This window comes from Hirundo rustica, chromosome 18 (genome assembly GCF_015227805.2).
Source record: "Hirundo rustica isolate bHirRus1 chromosome 18, bHirRus1.pri.v3, whole genome shotgun sequence".
Taxonomy (NCBI): domain Eukaryota; kingdom Metazoa; phylum Chordata; class Aves; order Passeriformes; family Hirundinidae; genus Hirundo; species Hirundo rustica.
In genome coordinates, this window is record NC_053467.1 from 11,378,980 (window position 1) to 11,405,641 (window position 26,662).

Sequence of the window (26,662 nt, forward strand, 5' to 3'; positions counted from 1 at the left end):
ATTTACAGAATCTGGAGCCTGTGGAAGAATATAAAAGATACTACATGTGTTCTCTGTGTTCCTGTCAGGCGGTCTCCGACCTGAGCCTGAATCTCAAGCAGCGGCTGAGCCACTGCAGAGCCCGTTGGTGCTGGGGCTGCTCCTCCCGGATCTGCTGCACGATGGTGTTAATGGCATGCAGCCGACCCTGCAGTTTCTCCTGCTGGCTCCTGCAGGCCTCTTTAGTGTGGCACAGGGCCTTGTACTTCCCTTCCCTCAGTGCCTGCAGCTGCTTCTGGTGCGCCTGGTGGGCCACAAGCTCCAACAGGTTCTGAGTAAAGCAGAAAGAGAAAGGGCTGTGGCAGCAGGAAAAGCAAGGACGGGACTTGTGTCAGGGTCTGTGACCACGTCGGACAAGGGAAGGACAGTGCTGCGAATTCCCCACCGTAACAGCCAAATAGCACCCCCAGCCCGGGCATTGGAGGGGTACAGACGTCACAGAATTCCATAAATCAGAAATTCCCACATATGTAAGGCAGCCCTTGCCAGGACAGGGTTTCAATACATCAAGCTGGCTCTTGGTGAGCCCCCAGAACGTGCTCAGTTAATGTGCTGCTTTAACCCACACTGAGCACACCCAGTTCAGGACGGTGCTGAGACAGATCTGGCAGCAGAGGAAGCAGCAGGCTCTGTCTGGCTCACATGCTGTAAGGGAGTGGAGGTGCTCACCCATCGTTTCACGTTCTGAAGATGTTCCATGTCCAAGCTGAGGCTGTCAGTGTCAGCCTGGAGCTGGCAGAATTCCTTTTCCTTTTCTGAAAAGCTGTCACTGAGGGACTCCTGGGTGGTCTCCAGCTCCTGCATGGTTTGGTTGCATTCATAAATGTTCTAGTAAATAGAAGAGAAGGAAATGGCAGATCTCAGTTCTTTAGTTCAGCTGCACTCCTGACCATCCTCCCAGAACCTGGTTTGGGGGGATTTTCAGTGAATGATTTTCAGAGCCTGCCCCTGTGCTGGGTCTGTGCACGGACACTCCTGTGCTCACCGCTGCCCTCCACAGGGCCAACCCCAGCCGTGAGCTCCTGCAGCCCCACTTTCCTTGCTCACCTCCTGGGTTTCCTTGATCTTCTTCTTCAGCTCCTCTTTCCTGCTTTGCAAGTCGTTCTTGGTGCTGTGTTTCTTATCCACTTTGCTCTGAGCCTCTGCCCAATTTGTTATCTTCTCTCTGTGAGAAACACACGTCTCCATGGCCCGAATCAACATCTCCTGCTGCTTCAGCAGCTGCCCATAGCGGACCTGCCAAGACAAAACCAGCCTCAAAACCCCAAATGTTTACCAAGAGCACCAAGGGAAGCTGTCCTGGTGGCACATCCCACCAACATAAACCAGATACGCGTGACAGGAGTGCCTGCAAGCCAGATTTGGTCCAAGTCCAAACCTGGTTTGCTGTGTGTGGATCTGGAAGGCAGAGGCCTGGATTATCAACTTGTCTACACCAATACTCAAAATGTTAGTCTGAACCTTATTAGCAAGAGCAGAAGCAGAAAAGCAGAAGCACCCTGAGAATGAAGGGGACGAGCTGCTCTGCCAGGAGAGGGAACACTTCCCTAAACCAGTGATTAAAGTGATGCAATATTTACTAATCAACATTGCACATAAATCAGGGCCACAGAATCAGGCGGCATACATACTGCAATTTAAATAGATTTCTTGGGAGTATCCAGATTCTGCTGAGGCTGGCATGGGGAATGCGGGATGTGTGGGCTGGATGCGCTCAGTTCAGAGCTGCGGGGGTTTAGAGTCCCTCCCTGGGCCCTGGAGATGCCACTTCTCCAGCCTGTTTCTCATCTCCTGCCTCATGTTTCAGCCACTCCAAGGCTGAGTACATTGGGGGGCTTCCCCTCCTCAGCCCTCCTTCCCAGTGCCTTACTTGCATCCTCCGAATCTCTGTTTTCATGTCATGGATTTCGCCTTGTTCGAACAGAGCATCTGTTGCTTCCCGCATCTCTTTTGCCAGCTGGATCTTCTTCTCCCACAGCAGGATCTGATGCCTTCAGAGAAGAAAGGGGAAGGACAGAGAAAGCTAGACCCCAAATTACCTGCCCAGTGCAGCAAACTCACTGCCAGTTGCTGGCAGAGTCTTCCCATATGGATCTTGGCAACGTCCAGCTCACACATGCTGGAACTGTTAAAGCCAACATCCTCCCAGCTCCTGCTGCTTCCAGAGACTGCTGAAAAACCTTTCACTTTCTGTGTTTCAAACATTCATCCCCTTCTCCAGGAAGGCTAGAGGCACATTTGCTGGTGCCAGGTGTGGTGACTGGAGGAGAACTGGACACAGTCACACAGGACTGCGGCACTCTGGTACCTACTCTGCTTCTACCAGGCTGTTCAGGAGCCTCTGCTTCTCCTCAGTCAGTTGACTGTGCCTCTCCTGCATCTCCACGGATTCTTTTTCTGCTGCCTAGATTTGGGAAGAGCAGAACAATACAGTGTTGTCAGGCTGAGTTTTTCCAGGATCACTGTTTGCTTCTGATCTGCACGGGTGGCTGAGACCTGGGAAGGAGGTGCCAGGTGCCCCAGTACCTTGAGAGACTGCAGAAACTCATTCTCTGTGACCATTTTGCCATTTTGCAGCTCCTCAATGCTGCTGTTGTTCTTGTTGATCAACATGTTCAACTTTATCAAGTCATTTGACATGTTCTTCATGTGCCGTTCCACGTCCTTCTGTTCTTTTATTTCCTGCTGGATTTCATCTATGGGTGAACAGAAAAAAATTCCCCTGAGCACTGGGTTGGACACAGACAAGGTGTGACAAATGGCTATCAGAGCTGGCAACACCTCAGGCAGAGCCACCCGTGTCCCACGAGTCCAGCCAAAACCATTTTCCACAAGCTCAAAAACAAAAAAAAAGGGTTTGAAGGAGACTCCTGTGGAAAAAAAAGTTGGATTTGGCCAAGGAAAGTGCAGTCATTGCTGGGGACATTTACCTACCCACTACCTGCAAACTTTATTTAACAAGTGTAACAGGTGACATTGTCACTTAGGGTCCAACTGTCAGGACAGGATCAATCCTTACAGGAATAGCAATGTACAATCAGCAGGAGTGCCTGGGCTCTTGGTATTGCTGCTCACACACAGCCAGGAGCACTCTTTGGGGCAGGCCCAGCTTTTCCCATCTGTAACCCTCCACTCTCCTTTCCCTCCCTTCACAGATGAACATTTTAAGGAAGGGTCAGGGAATGACGAACTTTCAAGGCGCAGTTTCCTCTGCTGCATGATGATGATCTGCTTCTGTAATGTCTCCAGGGAGGTTATTTGTTCCTCCCGCTCCCCTGTCAGCTTCACCAGCTCCTTCTGCTCATTGAGCCAGTACTTCTGCAATGTCATCGCCTCGGCATTGCATTCTTCTATCTGCTTGTTCAGCTGGTTGATCTCGATTTCCAGTGGTCCCAGTTCTTGCCCCTGTACAAAAGCAAAGTTGGGGATAAATCAGAAGAAGCTGCCTGAGTTGTTCACAGCATCTGGACATTCCAAAGTTTGCAGAGGATGTGCCATAGGACTCATTTCCCCATGGATATCCATAAGATCTTACACTGCCAGGCACAGATCTGGGAGTCATCCCAATAGGGCCGACCCTCAAATGACTGAAACCTCACTGCCTGCCCCATTCTCCCCTCCTCAGTGTCTGCAGAGTTTCCCAACAAGATCCTCCTTGTGCTGTGCCATGTGACATTTTCATCAGGTGCGGGCAAGTCCCTGCAGGGATCTGTGCCAGACACACCTTCATTTCACAATTCCCTTCACTGCATTAGGAACTGATAAACATAAACACCTGCACTTACCAGTGCGGCTTCTAAATCACAGTGCTGATGCCTGAAAGTTTAAACTACCCAACACTCAACGCAGATACATCCATCGGGGGCATCTGTGGCCACCACAAAGAATAAAATCAAAACTGGGACTGAAACAGTACCTACCCCCTGCTGAGCAAGAAGCATCTCCAGCTTCTTGTTGTACAGGCAGATGATCCCTCCCTTCTTGTCAGCCAGGAGCCTCGACTTTGCAATCTCATTCTCCTGGCAGGTGATCATGTCATTCATATTTTTTATTTCGTTGTCCACCTCACAGAGTGTTTTTTGGTGAACTGTCAGCCTGCAGCTGGTGTTAGTTGTATTCAGAATAATGTGGGCCACGTCATTCTCAACCTTGTAAAAATGCAGCTCCTGGGAATATCAAGAGAGAGAACACATGACTGTCCCCAGCAGCCCCTTGTTGAGTTGTAAAGCACTTGCCCCAGCACAGGAGTCGGGGGACTGAGGTTCTACTCCCAGGTCTGTACTACAAGCCATAAGCTACTTACCCTCCGTGTATTTTTGCTTCTCCATCAACTGACAGGTAATACATTATCTACCTCTCCCATACAGCTGTTGAAAAGCATTAAGAAGCCTAAACATTCCAAAAACCTTTAGGAGACCTCACTCATTGCTTCTGCAAGGAGCCCTTGCCCAGCTGTCTCCAGTTACCTGCCACCAGTACCAGGACATCGTTGTATTTATCGTCCCTTCTCCAGCACGCCTGGCACACGCTCCCCTCACCCAACACTCGGTGTGAGAAGTGCTGGGCTGAGTTTTCTACTCTTTCTAAGTGATCCAGTTACACACTCCCAGAGAGAGCAACTTCTCATGGATTAAAGAGCTGTGGGTCAGGTTGGACTGTTCCTTGGACGTTCCTCAGAACTGAGAGCTGCCTGCAGCCCATTCCATGATGAATTACAGAAATAAAAATTAGTTAGATTACAGAAGTACACATGTCCCTTGTTTTTCTTTAATACATAAGAAATGCTAGTAGTTTATAGTAAATACTCCCAGGATTCATCATGTTGCCCCATTTTTTAAGTAAAGGACAGTGTGTTTTGTGTCAAGCCTTTTTGGCCAAGCTCTCTCACATACACCAGAATCCTGCAATAAGATCACAGGGAGAACCAGATTGGAGAGGCAAACTCAGCAGAGCTTCAGTGCAGACCTGCAACCAGAACAAAGCCACTGACAAACCCTGCTGGGGACCCATTGCTGCAGTGGCTGCTTCCCTGCCCTCCCAAGGTGAGGATGCCATACCAGGTTGCTTTTTCTGTTCCGAAGTTTTTCAGCCAGCTGGGAGAAGTGCTTTGCAGCTTTGCTGGACATCTTCTGGTCCTGAAGCTTTGCCATGATTTCACCCTCTAGCTGCTCTTTGGCATAAGTTCCCTTCTCAATACTCTTCCTGATGGACAGCAACTCATTCTGGTGAGCAGCCTGGTCCTAAAAGGTTGGAAGACAGAGACAGGATCACTACAACTGTTTGAGGAAGGGTATTCAGCTCAAGTATTCAAAAGGATTCATCTTCCGTGGACTCTCCTCACCATCTTGGTCCTGCTGAGGGCCTGCTCTGTCTCGTGGAGAACACGAGTGTAGGTGCCAGTCTGAACCTCCAGGGCCTCCTGCTCCTGCAGGCACTGGGCAATCAGTTTCCTTGTCACACGGGCATCATTCTGGGACCGGTTCAGGAGGCTGACAAGGTTCTCATTCTTCTCCTCCTCTTTCCTGATGGACTTCCCACAGCCATGGATGTCCCCTTCTAGGGATTTGAGGTCACGTCTGTAGTTGCTGGAGGGGCAAAGAGGGTGGAAAGTCATCACAGGGATTGGTGCTGAACAGCCACCCACAAATCCCTCTCTTCAAACACTTTATTGCAGCAATAACTGCCCAAGAGGGAAGATGTTTGTAAGGGCTCAGCTGCTGTGACAGTGCAGAGTCAGCAGGAGATGGATGGAGACATCAAGATTTAAAAGTAAATGTGTGTAGGAAAATTGATTCCTTCTTTCAGTACTGTCCCAGCCCCCACTCTGACCAGGATGTCACCATATAAAAGCAGATTGTTTGTTCTCAGAGAATCAGTCAAGCTTTAAAGCTCATGAGCAAATAAACACTTCCTCTGGCAGTAACAGGGAGGTTTTCCTGAACATTTCCAAAGGCCTCACAAAACCCTGATAATGAGAGGTAAACCCTTCCTGACATCCAGCTGTTTGGAGTAAGAGTTGTTGCAAAGGTGAGGGAGCGCTTTTAAAGGAATAAAATACAATCTTAAAAACTCTAAACAACTTCAAGAAGCCCCCACATTCAGGGGAAGAGATGTGGTTAGGATAAAGAAAACAGCAACAAAGAAAATTGCTTCTTATTCTTTGAATTTATTATGTACTTCAGAGCAGGAAACTTGTTGTGCCTGACACGCCCTGCCCACACCGTGCTAAACCCCACAGGAGGCACACTGGAATCCCCTTCTAGAATCCCTGCTGCCCAAATCTGAGGTGTCCTCAGGGTCTGGTTTCAGACCTTACCTCAGCAGCTCCTGAGTGACAACATAGGCCTCGTCCCTCTGCTTCATTCCAGCCAAGCTGCTGTTCCAGTGCTCCATCAGCTTCTTTTTCTCCATGTTAATAGCCTGGACCTCCAGACCAGCCTGGGGAACAGACACATGGCAGACAGCATGAACCTATACTGTGCTGAAAAAACAAATTTCTGTTACAACACCACTTTTTTCTTTTCTTGTTCATAATGCACTGAGCAGGATCAGCTTCAACTCCGTGGCCGGTTCATTTCTCAGCAGCCCACAGAGCGCAGGTCTGCAAGGAAAAACTGCTGAGAAGGGCAGGAGGAGGTGATTTACAGGCACTTCTGAAGGACAAAGGAAAAGAAAAAAAAAGTCCTCACTCTTCCAAACAGGAACAAACTGTGAAACTCTGTCCCACATTGTGCACACCACGTGAGCACGGGCCAAAGGGGTCAGCCCTGCCAGAGGGAAATATTAACCACAAGGGACAAGTCCCCTCCTACCTCACTGACTGCCTGCCGGGTCACTTTTGTGTCCTCAGCCTGGGCCACAAGCTGAGCTTCAAACAGAGCAATTTGTTCCTGGAGCTGGTAGACTCTCCTTGTTAACTGGTCCAGGAAAAGGTCCTACAGAGCCAGAGCCAAACAGTCCAGGGTGAGCCATGGAATCTCAGTCTAAACCAACTGTATCCTACAAGAATAATATCAGCTTAAAAAAAGGAGTTAAAACTGGCAATTGGATTAGATCTGGTCCTACTGAGACTTTCCCATTCACGCACAAATGGCTCACGACTGCAGCAGGGACGACTTGCAGGAGCATGAAACCTTTGCTGACTCTTTATTATTCCAGTTACAGCAGTAAATTGAGAGGTCAGCTCTGAAGCCACATTCCCTCCTGTCAGCACTGAGGCCACCTGTCCAGCTGCTGGGAGTCTCAATAATGTATATCTGAAAATCCTTTGTTAAAACCCTCCTAAACCCAGTTTATTTCAACAGTTTGCACGGAATACTGCATGAGCAGCACCCCGTGGATTGTGTCCTGAAAGGCAGCAGAGGGAGCTCCAGCACCGACCTGCTCTGCTCATTCCCAAAGTCCACTTTCTGTTGTGAAATTCATATTGTGGTTCAGAATTATTCCCAAGACCTGTACACAGGATATTTCTTCATTAAATATCCTCCTTCCCCCACACCCCCTCTCCTTGAGTGAAGAGTGATTTACTGTCCTAAGGCTTGCAAACCCTCTGGGCAGTGCATGTTGCTGTCTGGGGGCTTCTCCTTTTCTGAAAAGCCTCTGGATTTTTTTTTTTTTTTCCGAATTATTTGTGAAAAATATCCCCACTCATCTTCCATGATTCAATTGCTCTAGCCTTCCTCCTGACAAGGTGGCACATCCTCCAAGACTGACTACTGGCCCCTGCATTTATTTATTGCAAGTTTTTCTTGGTACCTGTTTTTGCTTTTCCACCTCGGCCTGGATCCTCTCTGCCTCTGCCCTCTTTGCTGACTGTTTCATCAGTAAAAGCCTGTGCTGCATGTCCTGATCCATGTTCTGCACGTAGAAGAGCTCCAAGGCCAGGTTTTCAATCTGGGTCTGCATTGCAGAAACTGGGGAGACAAGAGGCAAAATAGTTATAGAGAAGTTTGTTTGTAAGGTACACCTTAATGAGAGATAAAAGAGAAAGAAATACAGAAGCTCCCAAAGCAAAACCTCTCACGCATCAGCTAAACCAGCCCTCCCCAGTATAGATATTTACATCCGATATTTTACATATTTACAGCTCCACAAGCAAAGCTAAAGATCCTGGCAAGCACTCCCTGGATTCCCAGCTCACAGAATTCCAGGAGTATCTGTAAAACTTTTCAATGAGCACATTATTCCCAATTAATTATTTCGCCGTATTTTTCAATCCAGTGCTTGACTTAAATTCCAATTAATTACTCACCCCACACCACCCCAGAACAGGGGACCACTGCCAGCACTGCCTTAGTCACCTTTCTTGCGTTCATCATCTGTGTTGTGACATATTTCCTTGTGAGCACCCCTGAGGCCCTCCAGTTCCTCCTCCAGCTGCCGCCGCGCTGCGGCCGCCTGGGAACAGCGCTCGTGGCTCTTCTCCAGCTCCCCATCCAGCTGCCCCAGCTGCTGCTGGGCCCCGTAAAGGATCACCCCGAGCTCCTCTCTCTGCTCCTTGCTGGTCTTCAATGCTGTCCTCTGCAGACACAAGAGGGAAGGAGCTGTCTCAGCAGACAGGAGGGGAGGGGCTGTGGGAAGGCGAAGGACAGGCTGTGTACCAGTTCATGGAGGTCCAGGTTCACTTGTTCTATCTGCTTGGTGAGGTAACTCTTCAGGGCAGCCTGGAATCTTGTCATCAAGGGCTGTAAAGGAGGAGAGTATTAAAAAGCTTTAATGCACTTGTGTAAATAGATTTATGGAGAAGCCTCACTGCTACGTCCCCCACCCAATAAAACATCTTATTTCTGCTGCAGACACTGGTCTGCTCATTTTAGCTACACTCACTGTAGCAAGTGAGAGATGTTACAGAGTGGGTATTTGCTGATGCCAAAAAGTGAGAATATTTGAAAATCAGAACCTGCTGCAAGGACTTCTCTTTCAGGGGCACTGAGGGGATCAGATTTACCCACTGCATCGCTCACTTCTGAACCTGCAGCTCTGGGCTCAGGACTGAGTGACACAGTCAGCAGTTAATATTTTGGCAAAACTGATTTTCACACGTGCAGCTGAACAGCTGAGCCACTGTTTACAGCTCACCTCACACGTTTCAGAGAAACACGAACACCAACTCTGCAAAGAACAGCAAGATTTGAAGATTTCTCACATGTTCTGGATCCAAGATGACCAGTTCTGTTTCTTCTGCTGCTTTCCTCCTACTTTTTCTTCTCTCCTGTTCCTCAGCTGCCTTTTCCAATCTTTGGCTGCCATGATCACCGGGGAGCTCAAAGCTCGGCTCTGCATGGCAAGAACTGAGTCGTCCTTTGCTCCCTGGACCCCACCCCACCACAAAAAAGGAAAAGATAAAGCAGTAGGATTAGATTTCATAGCATCGTGCCTCTGGTTGGATTAACAATGACCAGAAGGGGAGAAATCCAGAGGCTGTGCTTGAGAGAAGTTGCAAAGGCACTGGGGGATACCTGGCTTGGTGCCTGTGCCCGGCTCTGCTGCAGGGGCTCCTGAGGGAAGGGAAGGGGCTGCTCCACCTGGAAGTGGCTGCTCCATGTCACCCTGTTCAGGAGGACAAACGCCTGTCACATTCTGCATTATCTGGGAAAGCATCAGGTGATTTTTCTTGAAACATAAAACCCATCACCTTTTCCATCTAACCCGATTTACCCCTAAACATCTGCTCATTTTTGTCACGAGATGTGAACAATGCAAACAAAGGATCCACACAAGGGCCAGGCTCTAAAGCCAGCACAGAGATGCTCCCAAAATATAATTATAGTCTCCCACTTCTGCAGGCCCCACGAACTGCAGCCAGACTTCTCTTTCTGCAGGGGCAGTGCCTGTGTTCGCTCCTCCAGAGGAACAGACTCTCCACTGTCATTCCCATTCTCTGCTTCCATGGCCTGGCACACAGCACGGGTGAAAAGCAGAGCAGCACACTGCCGTTTGCATTTCATTTCAATGCTACGGTATTTTTTTGCCACAGGGTGCAGAAGTTTAATTTAGAAGTTTAATCTCATTTGCAAAAATAGCCACCCAGCAAGCACTGAGATGGTAAAGATCACAACAAAACTTCTCCCCACTTACAGTTTCACGTGCTTCTAGTTTGCGTCTATTTTTAAAAAGTCCTTATAGATTTATTAAAGAAATTCTTCCGGCTAGCACAACATATAGCCAAATTATTCTCTTTTTTCTTTCCCTCTTTCTTTTTAAAGAAACGGCGAGCAGCGGGACTGGGCACCGGGGAGCCAGGAGGTACCGGGAGGTTCCGGACGGTACCGGGCACGGGCAGTGCCGGGCTGCATGGGAAACCGGACCGGGCAGTACCGGGCCGTGCTGGAGGGGACGGAACCGGGACGGGACGGAACCGGGACGGGACGAGACGGGACCGGCGATCCCGGGCGCGGTGGGGCAGACGGGCGGTACCGGGACGGGCGGTACTGGGGCGGGATGGGATGGGACGGGATGGGATAGGATGGACTAGCACGGTGCGGGTCGGCGGAGGAGCCCCGGGCGGGCAGTCCGATCCGGTCCCGTCCGGTCCGGTCGGGTCCGGTCCAGTCCGGTCCGGTCCGGTCCAGTCCAGTCCGATCCCGACTCACCCGCGGCGGCTCCGCCATGTTTCCGTTGCCAGGCAACGCATCAACACCTGCTCACGTGACCTCCCGGGCCGCACCACCGCGGCCGCGGGGGGGGGGCGGGGGGCTCGGCCCGCACCATCCCCGGCGCGCGGGGGGGGTCGGGCCACGCTCCGTCCGCCGCCAGCCCCGGTTCCGCCCGCGGGTCCGGTACCGGCACCGGGCGGGTCCCGCTGTGCTCTCCCCGGGCCGCGCAGCCTCGGGCCGGGCGGACGGGCGGGGCCGCCGGGCGGGCACAGCCCCGCGGGCCGGGCGGAGCGGGCGGGCGGCGGCAGCGGCCCCGCGCAGGGCCGGGAGCGGCGGCGGCGGCGGTTCCGAGCCCGCCCCGGGCTGGACAGCGCCGGGAGCTTCCCCGGGCCCGTCTGTGCCGGTAAAGCGGGGCCGGGCCGGGGGCGGCGGGAGGTGAGGGGCCGGGTGATCCCGTAGCGCTGACCCGGCACCCCCGGATCCGGCACCGGGATCCTGCCGGTACCTGGGCAGGTCCGTGTTTGATCCCGCTCTTTGTCCGCCCTTCCCACGCCGGAGTCCCGCGGAGGGCGGCGGGGGCGGGCGGCTGCTCCGGGAGAGCGAGATGCTACCGGGGGTCAGGATCCTGCCCAGGAATCGGGATACTGTCCGCCGATCGGGATGCTATCCAGGGCTCGGGATGCTTCCCGGGGATCGGGATGCTGTCCGGCGATCGGGATGCTATCCAGGGCTCGGGATGCTTCCCGGGGATCGGGATGCTGTCCAGGGGTCGGAATGCCGCCGGGGGTGCTGATGGAAATCTTAAGTTCTTAAACTTTCTCTTCTGGTATTTCGGTGTGGCTCCGTGCAGCTTGGGGGATTTCAATGTTTTCCTTCATTTGGGGACCTGGTCTTCTCCCAGGTGACCCCAACATCTACCTGAGCCCTGTTACCAGTGGAGAAGGAGGATCGTTGGCTGTGTTTTGATGAGCGGCCTCGGGATGCTGCAGGCAGGGGTTGTGGGGTGCTGCATTGCTCTCTGTGCTGCTGACACTCCGTAAAATAACTCGGCTGCTTCCTCTGGGACATCTCAGGCTGGGAGCTTGTCTTGCAGGGCTGTTTTGTTCTAAGTTGCTGCTCGGAATAGGAAGAAAAATGAAAGCCCAGGGTGTCTGAGTGGCAGAGATGATGCATGGTCTGGTGTCTGTTGTACTGAGAACAGAGTTTGCAGTCAGCTCATCTGCTGAGCTGTGATCCACTCCTGGGGTTTGAGCTGCTGGTTTTTGAGGATCGAGTCCTGAGAGAGTTATCAGGACACAGCAACAGGATGTTGGAAATAAAAAGTCATAAAAGCGTTTCCTGTGGCCCAAGCAGTGCAGATTAGTGACATGAAAAGCTGGTAAATCGAGGCCGGAGGGTCGTGTGGCACACACAGTGTCTCAGTGACACCCTGTGCTGTCGCTGAGTTTGATGCTGGGGATGGGTGAGTTTTGTTTGCCTTTTGTTTGCTTTCTGTTTGCTCTCTGATGCCGGAGCAGGTGTGGCTGGGAGCAGCCAGCCCTGACATGGCATTCCCTTTCTCTTTTCATCTCTTGAGTCACAGCCTGGCAGGATTCAGGCTGCTGCCCCTTTTGTATCTGTTCAGCTGAGACGCATCTGAGCGAAATCTGTCCCGCTGTAGCGACTGCATTTGGAATTGTGGAGATTTTGGCTGTTCCCTTCCTTTGCTCTTGCTCCCTGAGCCATTGCTGCTCCAGCAGGGCAGCAATGAAAGACTTTTTGGTGACCTACATAATTCTCCCCATGAGATGGGATGACTTCAGAGTGGCTCCCCATGGTAAATGCTTTTCCTTGATTTGGCTGGATCCTCTTAACTGTCTCCAGCGTGGTGAGGAGTTTGGAAAGCTTTTCTCTTTTTATTCCCAATGTGGAGGTATTGCAATACAAAGGGAAGGTCGTACAAGGGCTCTCATGTGCTTGTAGAGGAGTAGAGATGAGTGAGCGACCGGCTGAGAGTGGCACAGCAGATCCCCTCGGAGCACTGGGAGGCAGCTGAGACTGACTCCAGGCTGCTGTACTCGGGTCCCTCTGTGCTTGAGAGTTCCAAACCCGGCATTTGCTGTTCCCAGGAGGGCAAAGGTGCAGGAATTTGTGCAGTGTCTGAGCCCCACCGCCATGCACTCCTTAAATATGTAAAATTAAATTCACGTTATTAAGTGCAAGAAAGAAAACGAGCCTGTTGCGTTTTCCTTCCCAAAGACATTTCGTGCTTAAATGCGGCGCTGCTGTTTGACAGCTCGTGTTTCTCTGCCGTGCCCAGACACGCTGCCGGTCTCACATTTCACTTCCAGAGCCCTGCAGCTCGGCTCGTGTGGCTTGTAAAGCTCTGCAAGTGTCGCACAGCGGCTGTGCCCTGGGAGGCAGGGCGCAGGGGGCTCAGCGCTGGGAGCTGTGGGCTCCGTAGGGACAGGGGCCGGAGATGTGCCGGGTGTGTCCGAGCCGGCGCTGCCCTCCCGGCCGGGAACCGGGAACCGGGAACCGGGAACCGGGAACCGGGAACCGGGAGCAGCGGGGGGCTGCAGCCTTTGGCCCGGCAGCAGGTGCCGAGTGTGCGCGATCTGCCAAGGCAAACAGGATCCTGTGGACGGGTTCCTGAGGAGGGAAGGGCATCGCTGCGGGAGAGAGCAGCCGGGCCGGTCTGGATGCTGCTGGCTGGAACTGGACGGGCTCTGGGGAAGAGGCGATTGTAGGAATTGGCTCCCCAGCGCTTTGTCACTTGTGAAGCTGAGAAGTGCTGGCACCGGCTGGGAGAGCAGCCAGGGCTGTGTGAACAGACACAGGAGCTGGAGTGGAGATTTTTAGTGGCAACAGTTGATGTGTGGGAGAAGAAAATGTGCGAGTGCTTAATAAATATTGGCACTCAGCAAGAGCTTATCAGCTAAGGCAGTGCTTCAGCTTCTGGAGAGCTGAGCTGGCTCTGCCACGCTGAGAAGAATCCCTTCAGATCAGCAGATAAATAGGAAATTAATATGAAAAAATGGGGGTTTTTTGAATGGTGCTGATTTACTGCTGTCTGAGCTGTGGGTTCCTGCTGCTTTCCCAAGCACACACAAGAGGCAGCAGCAGTTCCTGCCTCTCCCCATGACCCAGGCCCCACGGACTGTGTGTGCAGATGTTGTCCCACGTGGAAAAGGGCTGAGAACAGAGCAAACCCTGCAGATTTGGTCTCTGTTGTTTGCTGTCTTGTGTTGTATGAGCTCCTGTCTCTTAGGAAGGAGTCACACAGTCCCGAGCTGACTTTCAGGGACATTTGGAGTTGTACCAGTAGACTGGATGACCTTTGGAGGTCCAGTCCACCATCTGATCCCCTCTGGGACTGACTGGGTATTTATTTCTGTGGCCTGTGAAACCCCAGCGATGTAAATGCCCCCCTGAGGTTCCCTGTCCTGGTGCACCATTGTCCCAGCTGCTAGAATGACAAAACTAGGTATTCCTTGCCACAGTTCAACTACCTTACAGCTTCTCCGTCCTTCATCGACAGCTCTTCTTTTGGCAGTGACAGTTCCCATGTGTGAAGACTTTGAATACACTTCCCTCACTTTTATCTTCCCTTGGCAATCACTTTCCCTGGCCCAGATAACTCTTGTCACCCTCCCTGAAACTGTCCTGTGACTTGCATCTGTTTTTCATTAATCCTGCAACCAAGACTACAAAGAATTCCCTGGCCTGTGAAAGCAGTGAAAGGATTGAATTTCCCGGTGATATTTATATATCCCAGTGTGTCTGGCTACTGTCTGCAGCACTGCAGTGGTCTCTGATTTCTGATGTGCAGCTCTTCTGCAAGACAAGTCCAACAGACTGAATTTCTGAGCTGGCAGGACACCGTATTCCAAACCTTTTGTCCTTTTTCTGGTTTCCTCTTCCCAGCCCTGTGTGTACCTGCGGCGCCGTCCACCTGCACAAGCGGGCAGTGCTGAACAACAGGTGTTCTGCAGGATCAAAGCAAGATTTCCCTTTAAATTCCTCTGGCTTTCCAGGGAACAGCTTTTGATCTTTACCTGTCTCTTTGTTCTTTCTGTGCCTGGTGAAAGCTCATTAAGTGGTGCCTCTGTTGGCAGAGACATCCTGGCCCTCCCCTGCCTTCCTGGGAGCACCCAGAGAACTGCAGCAGGACGTCACAATGACCTCTTGTTTCTCGTGTGCCTCTCCAGCTCCCGTCCCTGTGTTTCCTGAGGAAGCACTCCCTGGCCAGCAGCACCAGCCGGCTGGTGCCTCCCTCCTCCTGTGCATCTGCTGATTTTTGGGGTTCTGAGGAAGTTGCTGGCATGGATAAAGGAAGGTCTGTGCTGCTGTAGGCAGTGTTGTGCTGACAGGTGACCCTGTCCAGGTGTGCTGGGAGCCCAGGTCTCCAACCAGGTGGCTCCACATCACTGCCCCTGACTCCCCTGGCCCTGGTTGGAAACAGCATGTTGTAACTTAGTGTGGGGATGGAGAGGTTGCACCAGAATTTACTGTCTGTTCTTGCAGGGTGCAATGGGAGGAAAGGTGATTTGCTCCTTAAATGTGGTTGAGCCAAATGACTTTCTGCCAGGTGTAACCCAGAGCCTGAAGCTGTTGATTTTGGCAATGTGGACAAGAATGAGCTTGGGGCTTGACTGGTGTTTGGTCTTTGGGGCTGAGGCGTGAGGATACATGTGTCTGGTGCTAGAAGGAGACAGGAGTGTGCAAAAGGACTTGCAAAGTGATTCTCTTATCTGAACACTTGCTGGTACAGAGCAGGGTTGGGGCTTCTCCCAGCAAAGGCTGAAACACAGAAACTGCCTCTGCTGTGATTCGAGCTGACAAATGTGGTGATTGCCAGTTAAACCAACAGTTTGTCCTTTAATGAAGGTTCTGTCAACAGCTTGGCAGTCTCATTTGCAGTCTTCTGCATGTACCAATCTGTCAGAGGCAGGACAGCTATTTTCCATTCCCTGCAGCCCTCACTCTGCCCTTTGGGAAATGCCCCTTTGCCATTTCTGCCTTCTGCCCTCCTGGGCTGGCTGGATTTGCCATCAAAACCCGGTTAAGGAAATCAGAGCTGTTCAACATCAGACAGTGCTTGCTTAGGCCCTTAAGTATTTCCTCAGAAGATGCCCCAGGCCAAGGCCTGTCTGCTTTATTTTCCTCTCTGGCTCTCGTGGCCATGCCCTGCAGCCCAGCTGGGACTGGTGCCCTGGAGCACCCCGGGCTGAGCTCTCCCCAGGCCTGGGAGCATGGCTGTGTGTGCTGGGTCACACCGGCCTGCTCACAGCAAGCTGGGCCATGTAAACACAAAGGAACAAAAGTAGCAGTTTCCTCTTCTCCTGTGCTTTTGGCAGAACAGAAACTGCCGTGGTTCTGGTGCTTCCCAGTTGGGGATGGCTGCAGGGAGCCTGCTCTGCACTGGGCTTGCCTTGTGTGAGACCCTCCTGCTCTTCCACCACGTCCTGGTCCATCTGCTGAATGCTTTGTAGCTTGGGTGATCCCTCTGGGTCCACTGCAGAGCTCCTGATCATCAGCCCCAGCAAGTAGCACGTCTCATTTGAGCACAGAGCTGGTTTGGGGGTGAGCTGGGGATTGTGCTCCACAGTTCTGTGAAACTCTGGATGAGTGAAATGTTGAGCTGGTGTGCCACGCTCTGTGTCCAGGCTCTGCCCTCCCTGGTGAACATGGGGCTTTCGAGCCTTACCTCTGGCAAGGCTCTGTTTAACCATCACTGCTCAAAAGAACCCAAACCAAACCAAAAAACAACCTCACAGAAAAAAAATCCCAACCCTGAAAACCTCAAGCATGCAGAAATGGCAAGCACGAGATGAAGTGGGTTTGGTTGATGTTATTTTTGGAGATGCAGCAGCCCCATGTTCAGTGCTGTGGTCTCAGCCATTTCTGTGCTGAAGGAAGCTCTGGGATCAGCTCTGGCCCTGTGACATCCCGGGGTCTGTGACACGTGGGGCACGTCCACATGCTGAGCTGTTCTCTCAGCGCGGGATTTCTGTGACCAGCGTTGCTGTTCTGCCTCCTCCCCACAGTAACTGTTAACACGTGGGGTTTTGCTGCCTTCGTGTTTCTTCACTGCAGAGGAAAACGTCCAGGGATTCTGTGCTTGAGCACCTTTGAAGCATGAAGGTGATGTTACAGATCCGCAGCATTTGTGGGCTTTTGCTTGAGGGAGACTTGTCCTCAGACAGTGGGTGGCACGTGCCGTGCTGTCGTTATTTTGGTTCTCACACTATTTTTTCCTCCTTCTTGGCAGATCTTCTGAATTTGGCTCCTGACTAGAGCTGACAGATGATGGAAACATTTCCCTGGCGATGTCTCTGGGGCGACTCCTCCGTCGAGCCTCTTCGAAAGCGTCCGACCTCCTGACCCTGACTCCCGGCGGCGGCGGCGGTTCCTCCTCCGTGCTCGATGGCGAGATCATCTACTCCAAGAACAATGTCTGTGTCCACCCCCCCGAGCTGCTGCAGGGCGTCGGGGAGCACCATCCAGGTGATGGGGCGTTGCAGACACCATTCTCTCTTTTTCTCCCTCCTGGGTGCTGCTTCTATCAAGTTTTGCACCTTGGGCTCTAAGAATTGAAGAGGTGCCAGTGGGGGACAGGGCAAGGCAGTTTTGTGGAAGACTAAGGAAAGCCATCCACCAGCTTCCATCAGCTCTTCTTTTAGCAGGAAGATTAGTGGTATTGCTCCTCTGGTCCAGCATGGATTTGCCTGGTTTAGTAAGTTCTTTTGGGCAGTCAGAAGTTGTCATGTGAGCACAGTAACTTCTACTGCTCGTTCACATCCATGAATTGTTCAGGAAATCCAAGTATCCTCTTGGATAGAGTCTTTGCTAGAGTGGCTTCAGCTGGTAAAGGGAAAATCCAAAAAGCCTGATTGTGGCGGCACGCACTGGAGTAAATGAGGATAAATCCTGCTCTTTCCTTTTATTCTCATCTGCTCCTGTGCTCTTTCATGTTCTCATCAAAGACTTGTGGCTCTTGGCTTAGCTTCACAAAACGAATTATTCCCTGAACACTGACCCTTGCTTTCCTTTTGGTGTGGGTGACTTCTTTTTCCATGGCTTCCCAAAAAACTGTAGCCCTTTACCTACACTAAGGTAAATATTCTTGAGAAATCAATGTTCAGCTGGCACTTGAAATTGTTTAACTAAGAAACAGTACAACTTTTTCATGTGGGAACATATTTTATACTTTACTCTTGATTAGTAAATCTGTCCAGGAAGTCCAAGTATTTGCATGTCATTTCTCTGTTCAGTTAGGCCAGAGGGAATTCAGACTGTTCAAAAGCCACATGCAGACTTGAAATGATTTGCAAATACTGAATAATGCTGAGCACCCTTTGACAGAATTCTGTCCTGGTAAATAAAAGGGTTTGTTTTGCCCACATGTAGCGGTGGTGAAGCGGCAGGAATCATGGAATGATTTGGGTTAGGAAAGACCTTAAAGATCATCTCCTGAAAAGGTAAAGGGAGGCCCCTAAAGATCCTCCCTGCCATGGGCAGGGGCACCTTTCACCAAACCAGGTTGCTCACAGCCCCATCCAGCTCGGCCTTGAACATTTCTAGGGATGGAGAGATGGGGAAAGGGAAATTTGAGGGTAACGCAGTTCCCTTGGAACGACTCCGTGTCTCAACCGGTGCTCCTGTGCTCTGTCTCAGGCTATTTGTGCTTGTACATGGAGAAGGACGAGCTGCTGGGAGCCACGCTGATCCTGGCCTGGGTGCCCAACTCCCGCATCCAGCGGCAGGATGAGGAAGCCCTGCGCTACGTCACCCCCGAGAGCTCCCCCGTGCGCAAAGCGCCCCGAAAGCGCGGCCGCCACGCCCAGGGCTTCGGCATCGGCCGGCCTGCGTCCCCCCCGGAGCAGAGAGGGCCGCAGCCCCTCCGCGGGGACGAGATCCTCACGGTGTCACAGCCCGTGAGGGACGGGATCCCCTCCTCGGAAGGGGAGAAGCTGTCGCAGAGCGGCGCCCGCCGGTCCCCGCAGCCCCCCCGCAGCGACTCAGGGACCCTCTCCACAGTCAGCTCCCAGGAGGAGCACAACAGGTCGGAGGGCACGGAGGAGGGCCCGGACTGCAGGGAGGACGAGGGCTCCTTGGAGCTGTCTGCTGACGATGTGAGCAGGGACAGCACCTTTGACTCTGATTCTGATGCCTTCTCTTCCCCCTTCTGCCTCTCTCCCATCAGCGAAGCCCTGGGGAAAAGCAGCAGCTCCGTGTTCCTGGACAGTGAAAGCAGGTGGGTGCATCCTTTCTCTGGTTGCTGGGTGCTGGGTGCTGGGTGCTGGGCTTGGAGATGCTGAAGGAAGTTGAGAAACTTCACAGTGGCATTGAGCTCAATGTCCTGTCTTGCTTCAGACTCCTATGGAATTTACAGGAAACTGTCAGCCAGTTCTGCTTCTGCTCAGTGAACCCTGGCCCCAAACATCCAGGGCTGTGTATGTTCTTTCAGGGGAACTGTCTTGAGCCCTGGAAGCAGTATTGCTAAATTAAACAGGTCCTTTGTTGGCCTAATTGGCTCTGCTGAGGATCTGAGCTTGTTGCTTCTCGTGCAGAGCCACATCAAAGGGCCCAGCTGACTTCCTGAGCCGTGGGCAGCTCTCCGGGCCCTGTGTTGACACGAAACCTGCGTGTGGGAGCTTGTTTTGCTGCTGTTCAGAACATGGTCCCACTTCAGACAGATAAATATTACTTCTTGCATGTCTAACCTGGGTAGTTCAGTCAATGCTTCTCAGTGTCACCTGCAGTAAACTCCACACGGGGAAAGAGGGCACCTTGGCAAGGGAATAACGAGCAGGAGGACACCTGTACAATTCCCTGTTTCCATGCCCAGTGGTTCAGTTTCTGGGCCCTGCCTTCCTGGTGTGTAACCTGTTTCCATCTCAGAGAGGATGGATGTGCTGTGTTCCTGAAGCACTATGGGGCTGATTTTTAAGCTACAACTCGGCCTTGAAACTACTCCTGAAATGAGGAGAAACAAGTTCTCCTTTGTGCGTGTCAGCAATGCACAGACTGCACTGACAGTTGATGAGATTTTGCCTCTATTTTACGGGCGAATCTCAAGCCCAGAGAATGCCCGTAAGACGAGGTTTATGAGGAAGCCTTCTAATGGATTCAATTCTCTCTGGACATTTTAAAACCTTTTTGTGAGGTGATGCCAGACTTTGTATCGGCTTTGCATTCAGGATGTGCCCAGGGTTTGCTGGGCTTGAGCTCTGCAGCACCCGTGCGGTGGGGTGAGTGGTGGCTGTCCCACCCCATCCCATCCCATCCCATCCCATCCCATCCCATCCCATCCCATCCCATCCCATCCCATCCCATCCCATCCCAAGCAATAAAGTCCAGCCTTTGCCAGATCAGTGGGTGAGAGCAATGCCAATGACCATGAGTGAAGTGTGCACATCCTGGCATCTGCTGTCCTCCTAGAGGGATTGTGGAGCTCAGGGCTCAAGAATGAGCTGTTATTACCCCACTGTAGTGGTTGGAAGTGGGAAGAGCGAGGGACATGTTCGGAATAACATCCTGGCTGCTGAAAACCTGGAGGCTGAGCTCATCCTGGGGAAACCCCAGTCCTGGCATGGGCCACAGCCCACGTGCTGTCCCAGGAATGCTGTGGCTTGGATTGCTCCCACAAGGAGCTGGTGCAGGAGGGTCCCAGGCAGCGTCCAGTGAGTCAGGAGTGTTGTGGTTTAACTGTGCTGCAATACTTATGCTCTGAGCTGCAAATAGGGTCAGGAAAGGAAGGAAATACGGTCTATTGCATCTTCTCTGCCTTGTCTGTGGATTCTTGCGGCATTTCCCTGCCCTCTGCCGGCTTTTCCTCAATGCTGCTGGAGCTCAGACAGCTCCAGCCAGGCAGAGCTGGCTTTGCACACACAGCTCAGGGGCCTGCTTGGTTTTGCTTTTTTTCTTCTTTTTTAACTCCTGTGGTGCCAGTCTGAAGCCTCTCACAGCACACGTGACACTCACAATTGGCAGCAGATTAATAAAACAGAGCTTTTGTTGTTTGGGATTTTGACTTGAAAGGGTTTTGTCCGGTGTGTGCGTTTTCTGTGCCAAATTGTTCTTCCCCATTGAGCCACCTTCCATGGGATCTGCAGGATCTTACAAGCTGTTGAGTGGGAGACTTTGCATAGAATCCTTTGCAAAGGTCTGGTCAAAAAGCATCTCGTATTTCCTGCTTTCATCTCAGCATTTTGGGGGATGGAAGATGCTGTTTCAGAAGTTACTACAAACACGGGAACAGCTTCCTTGTTTCTTAAGGGTTTGTTTTGGTTTGGTTTTTTTTCTGCTGGCTGCTTCCCCTCTGAGCCAGAATTGGAGTGGGAACAAAGTTTGTGCTGCTGGCAGATTGTTTGAGCTCTCTTCCCTCCCCACCTCCCAGTCACCACCTCCTCTCTGCCAGGAGGAACGACTGTTTCTAGTTGTTTCCCTCTGCACTGGGGAGTTGCTGCAAAGACAGCTCTGCTCTTCCCTGTGCTTGTTGCAGAAGCTGAAGGAATATGTTGTGTTTCAGTCCAGTCAGCTTCCTGCATGATTAGATATCCTCAGAAATAGAAAGACAGGTCACTGTGGAAGAATTGGGATGTACAGGTACACTTGGATCAGATGAAATCTGGGGCTTAGCAAGCTGCTTGACAGAATTTGTGTGTGACCAGGAGTCACGAGTCCCACGAGCCTCTTGGAGTGTCCCTGAGGAGGTGGCCTGGCCACCTGGGCGTGAGGGAGCCACAAGCAGTGCAGTGTGTGCAGGACAAGGACAGGGAGGAGGGAGGGAGGGAGGTGGGCTGGGGAGCCCTGGAGTTGCACAATGAGTAAGTCAGTTGTAAGTCACCAGCTCGCCTGGTAGAACATAAGGAAATAAAAACGTATCCATTGTTCTTATCCTCTTTGCTTCCTCAGTTTGACAGGCTGCCAGGGGTCCCATGCAGTGATCGATGCATCCTCCTCCCATTTACACAATTCCTTGGGCTGGGAGCAGTGGGAGTGTCCCAGCACCGGCATGCACACTCTTGCTTCTCTCTTTAGACCAGCCTGGCACACTGCTGCAGGGTGCCCTCATCCCTCAAGGAAAGGTGGCATTGCTGTCCTGGGGTTTGTGTCCTTCTTAACTTTGGGGACCCCTTAGTGCTCCCAGCACGTGGCTCCTGCAGGAGGCAGCTGGAGTGGGGAATGCCTGCATTGATGGCAGCTTTGTCAGGGTCTGTGTTTCTGTGGAGAAGGAGGAACTCTGGAAATAAAATCATTCCATTCTGTCCCTTCCCTCCCCTGTCCCCGCTGTTTGTTGGCTGTCAGGAAACATTTGCCTTGTGGCCTGAAGGACACGAGTTCAGGGCAGCCACTCTCTGTGCCCAACTCTGGCTCGCTGCCGCCCTGGAAAATTCCTCTGCTTCCATTTTCCCCATCACTAAATTGAAACTAAAAGGCTTTTGTTACATCCAGGCAACCAGACTACATCTGACACCTCTGTAATGTCCATCCACTGATGCTGCTGGAGTTATTGAACTGACCATGACATCAGATCTATACAGTCGGTTGTGGAAGCACTTAGCGCTCTGTGTGTGGGGTTTGGTTTGTGGGGGGGTTTATGCTGTGCCAGAGTGACCCCTGCATAACAGGAGCTTTCATGGGTGCTCGGGCTGCTGGAGGCTTTTCACTCCTCAGCTGCGATTGCTGATAACCTGACAAGCACCACAACAATGCTGAAGAGGAGATACAAACACTGGCATTAGTCCCTTCACTCACTTCACCTTGGGGTGTTGGTCAATACAGTCAAAATTTGGACTGAAGAGCCTCGGTGTTGGAATTGTATGAGTGGAGCTTGGGGTAACTTACGTCTGGCCCGAGGCTGGAGCTCCATGAGCAGCCCCACAGGTGCTGGGACAGAAGCCAGCAGAGCTCCCACAGCTCAGGCTGGAAAGGACGAGCAGAAGCGGCGTGATCAAGGTGGAATCAATGCAGGAAGGAAGCATCTTTCATGAGCCATCGATCGTTTTAGCAGCCAGTAATAAAAATAACGAAACACTGTCATAATGGAGCTGGATGATGGTGAGTTCTCATGTTCTTCAGCAGACATGAATTCATACGGCAGATCGATCACAGACAGCCTAGGCAAAGCTCACAGCACAGGATAAAACTCCTTTGGTGTCGCAGTTGATGCAATTTTTACGGATGTGTTGCACATCCTGTTGTTAAGCTGCCTCCCAGGAGCTCATCAGTAAATGAGCTGCTCCGGGAGCGGGTGGGAGCCGTGCAGGCATTGCATCATCTTGTTTTGGCAGCTCACCTGAAGGGCTGAGAGCCCTTCCGACCTCTGCAGCAAAAACAGGCGACAAAATTATAAGGGAAATGAGCTGAAATTAGTGTGAACTGGCAGGAGCTCTGGAGTCATCAAGAGATTGGAAATTCATCACTGTTGTAACAGAAGTGATTATATTGGAACCAGGGGAATTGGTCACAGACTTTAAAATCTCCTCTAACTTCTTGCAGCATCTCAGTTTTGAATGATTTCAGCCCTGGGGAGGAGCAAGGGGGGCACCTAGTCCGGGCTTCAATTCCCCAGGGCTTGCTTGAACTGGTGCCACTTATGATGTAAGACAGCGAAGCTCCTTATTCCATTTGTACTCAAACCCATCCCTGGGAAAAAACATCCACAAATCCTTTTTCCATCAGAAGGAGAGTCCTTTATCCCTTCTGTTTGCAATGCGGGGTCAGTGTAAGCTTCCCTAAGGAAAGGGTGATCTGTGTGGAGCCGGGCACTGGGAAGAGGAGCTGGCCTGAGCTGTCAGCAGCGCTGTGTAATCAATTAGTTGTTCCTGGCTGCAAAGCTGAGAATGTTGGACAGATCCAAAAGATTGCAGAGGCATACGGCTCTATCTTGCTTTATATAAATATTTGAACAGCAAGAACATTAATTATAGCAGGTTTGTTTCTTCCCTCTGTTGGGTTGCTGCCAGATTTCATTGCAAGAAAATAGTGACAGCTAACTTGGGATCGGGAATTGTGGCTGAGGGGGTCCGTGAAGCTCCTTATTTGGGAGAGAGAGCGGGTGGTCCCCAGGAGGGAGATGCCAGGGCCAGGCAGCAGGAGCCAGGAGGGCGCAGGGAGGGTCCCCTCTGTCCCCCAGGCCTCTGGGGCACCGGGCACTGCTCAGGTCTGCTCGGGACAGTGGGACGGCCTGAACTCCTGCTTCGGACACCGCTCCGTGGGCAGGGCCTTCGTGGCTTTCTGTGGAGCCATGGATTGTGGCTGTCGTGGTGTTTCCGTGGCCCATGACTGTGGGCCACCACCATGGCCAGTGCCTGTGACCGTGACCGTAACTGTGGCCTGTAACCGTGACCATAATCATGGCCGTGGCCGTGACCGTGACTGATGTCTGTGGCCATGGCCGTGGCCGTGACCGTGACCGTGACTGCTGGCCGTGGCCATGCCCATGACTGATGTCCATGGCCGTGCCCGTGACTGCTGGCCGTGGCCGTGCCCGTGACTGATGTCTGTGGCCGTGGCCGTGCCCGTGACTGATGTCTGTGGCCATGGCCGTGCCCGTGGCCGTGCCCGTGACTGATGTCTGTGCCCGTGGCCGTGCCCGTGACTGATGTCTGTGGCCGTGGCCGTGGCCGTGCCCGTGACTGATGTCTGTGGCCATGGCCGTGCCCGTGGCCGTGCCCGTGACTGATGTCTGTGCCCGTGCCCGTGCCCGTGACTGATGTCTGTGGCCGTGCCCGTGGCCGTGGCCGTGGCCGGAGCCGGGCCAGGGCCCGTCGGGGGCGCGGCGGGGCCGCCAGGGGGCGCGCTGTGCCCAGCGGTGCCCCCCCTCTCCCCTCAGCGCGGCCAAGGCGGGAGATCCCGGAGCCGAGCAGTGCTTCGGGTGCGAAGGGACACTAAACCTCATCCAGTGCCACCCCTGCCATGGCAGGGACACCTCCCACTGTCCCAGGCTGCTCCAAGCCCTGTCCAGCCTGGCCTTGGGCACTGCCAGGGATCCAGGGGCAGCCACAGCTGCTCTGGGCACCCTGTGCCAGGGCCTGCCCACCCTCACGGGGAAGGATTTCTTCCTAATATCTAATCTAAATCTACTCGCAGTTGGAAACCAATCCCCTCTGTCCTGGCACTCCATGCCTTGTCAATAGCCTCTCTCTGTGTTTCTTGGCAGCTCCTTCAGGCCCTGCAAGGCCACACTAAGGTCAGCCCAAAGCTTCTCCTGTCCAGGTGAACAATCCCAGCTCTGCCAGCCTTTCCTCCCAGCAGAGCTGCTCCATCCCTCTGCTCATCCTGCTGCCTCCTCTGGGCTTCTGCAGCAGCTCCAGGTCCTGCCTGTGTTGGGCTCAGGGCTGGGGCAGCTCTGCAGGTGGGGTCTGACCTGGGGGGCAGAGGGGCACAATCCCCTCCCTCACCTGAGGGGCAGAGGGGCACAATCCCCTCCCTCACCTGGGGCAGAGGGGCACAATCCCCTCCCTCACCTGGGGGGCAGAGGGGCACAATCCCCTCCCTCACCTGGGGGGCAGAGGGGCACAATCCCCTCCCTGACCTGGGGCAGAGGGGCACAATCCCCTCCCTCACCTGGGGCAGAGGGGCACAATCCCCTCCCTCACCTGGGGGCCAGAGGGGCACAATCCCCTCCCTCACCTGGGGGCCAGAGGGGCACAATCCCCTCCCTCACCTGGGGCAGAGGGGCACAATCCCCTCCCTCACCTGGGGGGCAGAGGGGCACAATCCCCTCCCTGACCTGGGGCAGAGGGGCACAATCCCCTCCCTCACCTGGGGGGCAGAGGGGCACAATCCCCTCCCTCACCTGGGGGGCAGAGGGGCACAATCCCCTCCCTCACCTGGGGCAGAGGGGCACAATCCCCTCCCTCACCTGGGGCAGAGGGGCACAATCCCCTCCCTCACCTGGGGCAGAGGGGCACAATCCCCTCCCTCACCTGGGGGGCAGAGGGGCACAATCCCCTCCCTGACCTGGGGGGCAGAGGGGCACAATCCCCTCCCTGACCTGGGGGGCAGAGGGGCACAATCCCCTCCCTCACCTGGGGCAGAGGGGCACAATCCCCTCCCTCACCTGGGGGGCAGAGGGGCACAATCCCCTCCCTCACCTGGGGCAGAGGGGCACAATCCCCACCCCTGCTGCCCACATTGGGGCTCAGCCCAGGCTCAGAGCTTGGGTTCTGCTCCCAGCGCACACAGCTAGGGCATGACCAGCTCTTGCCCACCAGCACCCCCCAGGCCTTCTCCCCAGGGCTGCTTTCACCTTTTCCCTGGATATTCTTGCATTTCTTCTGTTACTTATTTATACAATCACAACGCCCAGAAATCTGAATGGAGAGCAGAGATAAATGGCACTGGCAGGTATCCACAGCTTTGTGAGGGAAGAATTGCGTTAAGTGAATCAAAATAAAGAGCATGTCCCCTCCAAAGCACCGCAGTATATGCAAATAAATCTGCACGGCCTCTGTCTCCTTGGCTCGGGCCTCGCAATTATCCCAGCATTAGGCATTTACAATAACTCTGAAACATGCTTGTAGGCAGCGCTCCTCTTTCCTCTCCCTTTTCTGCTACTTGAAGCAAGCTCTTCCCTTGGGAAATCTGCATTGTCTTGTGGAAACAGTGAAATCCTCCCTGGGTGGTGCTGGCTCAGCTCACGCTGGGGCAGCAGCAGAGTCCGGGGAGTTGGTTAACTTGGCCACTAAAATGTCCCCCTGAAATTCCCAGTTCACTGCTTAGGGCCAGGAATGTAAGAACAAAGGTAATCGGCAGGTCTTTCAAGGGAGCCGTGGTTTGAAAGCTTGATTATAATTAGCATAATTAGGGGAGAATTATATTTTTGCATGGATTGAACTGAAAGGAAAAAAAGCAAAATAATCCATTGATTTTAAAAATAAAATAAACATGGGGAAGAAAGGTCTCCTTCTCCAGGCTGGAATGGGCTGAAAAGCAAACATTCTTTTTCGGGCTTTGCTGAGAAATCACTTTTTCCATCTAAGGAATTTTTTTTTTTTTTTAAAGTGTTGCATTTCGATTGATTTATTAATGAG

General features: G+C 52.7%; 2 protein-coding genes across 4 annotated transcripts in view; one reads left to right on the plus strand and one right to left on the minus strand.

Moving 5' to 3' along the window:
* Positions 1-4: 4 nt before the first annotated feature.
* CCDC40 (coiled-coil domain containing 40) lies at positions 5-10,650 on the minus strand. Its single transcript, XM_040081807.2, has 18 exons — positions 10,632-10,650; positions 9,498-9,588; positions 9,185-9,348; positions 8,640-8,723; positions 8,340-8,559; positions 7,795-7,952; positions 6,852-6,974; positions 6,356-6,477; positions 5,381-5,624; positions 5,097-5,279; positions 3,960-4,205; positions 3,231-3,444; positions 2,566-2,735; positions 2,352-2,443; positions 1,910-2,030; positions 1,087-1,275; positions 709-867; positions 5-310 (listed from the first exon to the last, which is right to left on the minus strand). Exons 1-18 carry the CDS (start codon positions 10,647-10,649, stop codon positions 65-67), a joined length of 2,844 nt encoding a protein of 947 aa, XP_039937741.1. The 5' UTR covers position 10,650; the 3' UTR covers positions 5-64.
* A 288-nt stretch (positions 10,651-10,938) lies between these two features.
* TBC1D16 (TBC1 domain family member 16) overlaps positions 10,939-26,662 on the plus strand; it is a 31,266-nt gene continuing 15,542 nt past the window's right edge. For 2 of the 3 annotated variants that reach the window (XM_040081926.1, XM_040081927.1), the window contains exons 1-3: positions 10,939-11,037; positions 16,888-17,123; positions 18,294-18,873. In XM_040081926.1, the coding sequence (XP_039937860.1) occupies positions 16,946-17,123; positions 18,294-18,873 (758 nt within the window). In that variant the 5' untranslated portion in view covers positions 10,939-11,037; positions 16,888-16,945. The remainder of the gene's footprint in view (positions 11,038-16,887; positions 17,124-18,293; positions 18,874-26,662) is intronic. The other variant, XM_040081928.1, reaches the window with a different exon arrangement.

Coding starts and splice junctions, on each gene's coding strand:
- CCDC40 (XM_040081807.2), bottom strand. Junction 9,349..9,497: donor GGGCACAGGCACCAAGCCAG/GTATCCCCCAGT, acceptor GGTGGGGTCCAG/GGAGCAAAGGACGACTCAGT. Junction 311..708: donor TTCAGAACGTGAAACGATGG/GTGAGCACCTCC, acceptor TGCTTTACTCAG/AACCTGTTGGAGCTTGTGGC.